Below are 1171 nucleotides of genomic sequence, written 5' to 3'. Positions count from 1 at the left end.
AGAGAGAGAGAGGTATGTTGTGGGCTGGTGTTCCACCATGTGGATCTGGAGAATCAAAACGCAAGTAGTCAGGCTTGGCTGCAAATGCCTTTATCCCCTCAGCCATCTTGCTGGTCTGTAACTGCAAACTTTTAAGAGCAAAGACCAGAAATGATATAAATTGTTAATCTATGCCTTAGACTAATGACATTAGTTTTGTAAAAACACATTTTCTATTGCTAATGGAAAGATAATTTAGTCTTTTTAAAACATAACTGATCTAAGCATGGCTCTGCTTTGATTTTGATTACAATTGGGATGTACAGAGCACATGCCTCAATCCCAAGCCACACTCTGTTTGTACCTTTGTTTACAGGTTTATGCACTGAAAACATGGGAATATTAGTAAATTCTCTTTTGTGTGAGTGATTCCATAAATGGAGAAAGTATTCTTGCCACATTTAAAATTGTACACACTGGGGCAGAGAGATGGCTCAGCAGTTAAGAGCACTGGAAGCTCTTGCAGAAGTCCTGGATTTGAATCCCAGCACCCACATGGTGGCTAACAACCATCTACAACTCCAGTTCTAGGGGATCTGACACCCTTTTCTCACCTCCGCAGGCACCACATGACACAGGTACACTTACACACATGCAAGCAATAACTCATACACAAAAACAAAAATAATAAAGAAAATATTTTTAATTGTATGATACTAGGGCTTGAAAGATGGCTCCATGGTCAAGAAAGAACATTTGTTGCTCTTGCAAGAGGACCCAGATTTGGTTCCCAGAACTCACATGCCAGCTAACAACTATCAGTAGCTCCAGTTCCAGGGGATCAATCTCCCTCTGTCCTCCATGGGCAATACACACACATGATGTACTTACATGCATGCAAGCAAAACAGTCATATGCATGAAATTTTTTAAAATTAAAATTCACATACTAAATTACTGATACTCTTACCCATAAAGAGCTTCTAATCAAACTTCCATAAGAACTGACTTGTATTGCTTACTAGGTGGCTCAGTGGGTTAAAGGCACTTGCACTGGGAAAATATATTTGCTGTGCAAGCCTGAAAATCTGAATTAGATCCTGAAACCCATATAAAGATGGGAAGAGAGGGGACTGAAGAGAGGGCTCAGCTATTAAGAGGACTGACTACTCGTTCAGAAGGTCAAGATTCTA

General features: G+C 40.0%; 1 protein-coding gene across 1 annotated transcript in view; it reads left to right on the top strand.

Annotated features, from left to right (window-relative positions):
• LOC103736830 (WAP four-disulfide core domain protein 6A-like) overlaps window positions 1-612 on the top strand; it is a 5400-nt gene extending 4788 nt beyond the window's left edge. The window contains exon 4 of the mRNA XM_017798601.1: window positions 602-612. Coding sequence (XP_017654090.1) covers window positions 602-612 — 11 coding nt within the window. The remainder of the gene's footprint in view (window positions 1-601) is intronic.
• The last annotated feature ends 559 nt before the right edge of the window (window positions 613-1171 follow it).

Source organism: Nannospalax galili, unplaced genomic scaffold (assembly GCF_000622305.1).
Source record: "Nannospalax galili isolate Female #2095 unplaced genomic scaffold, S.galili_v1.0 scaffold1090, whole genome shotgun sequence".
In the NCBI taxonomy this organism is placed as follows: Eukaryota; Metazoa; Chordata; class Mammalia; order Rodentia; family Spalacidae; genus Nannospalax; species Nannospalax galili.
This window is presented reverse-complemented; position numbering and strand designations above follow the sequence as displayed.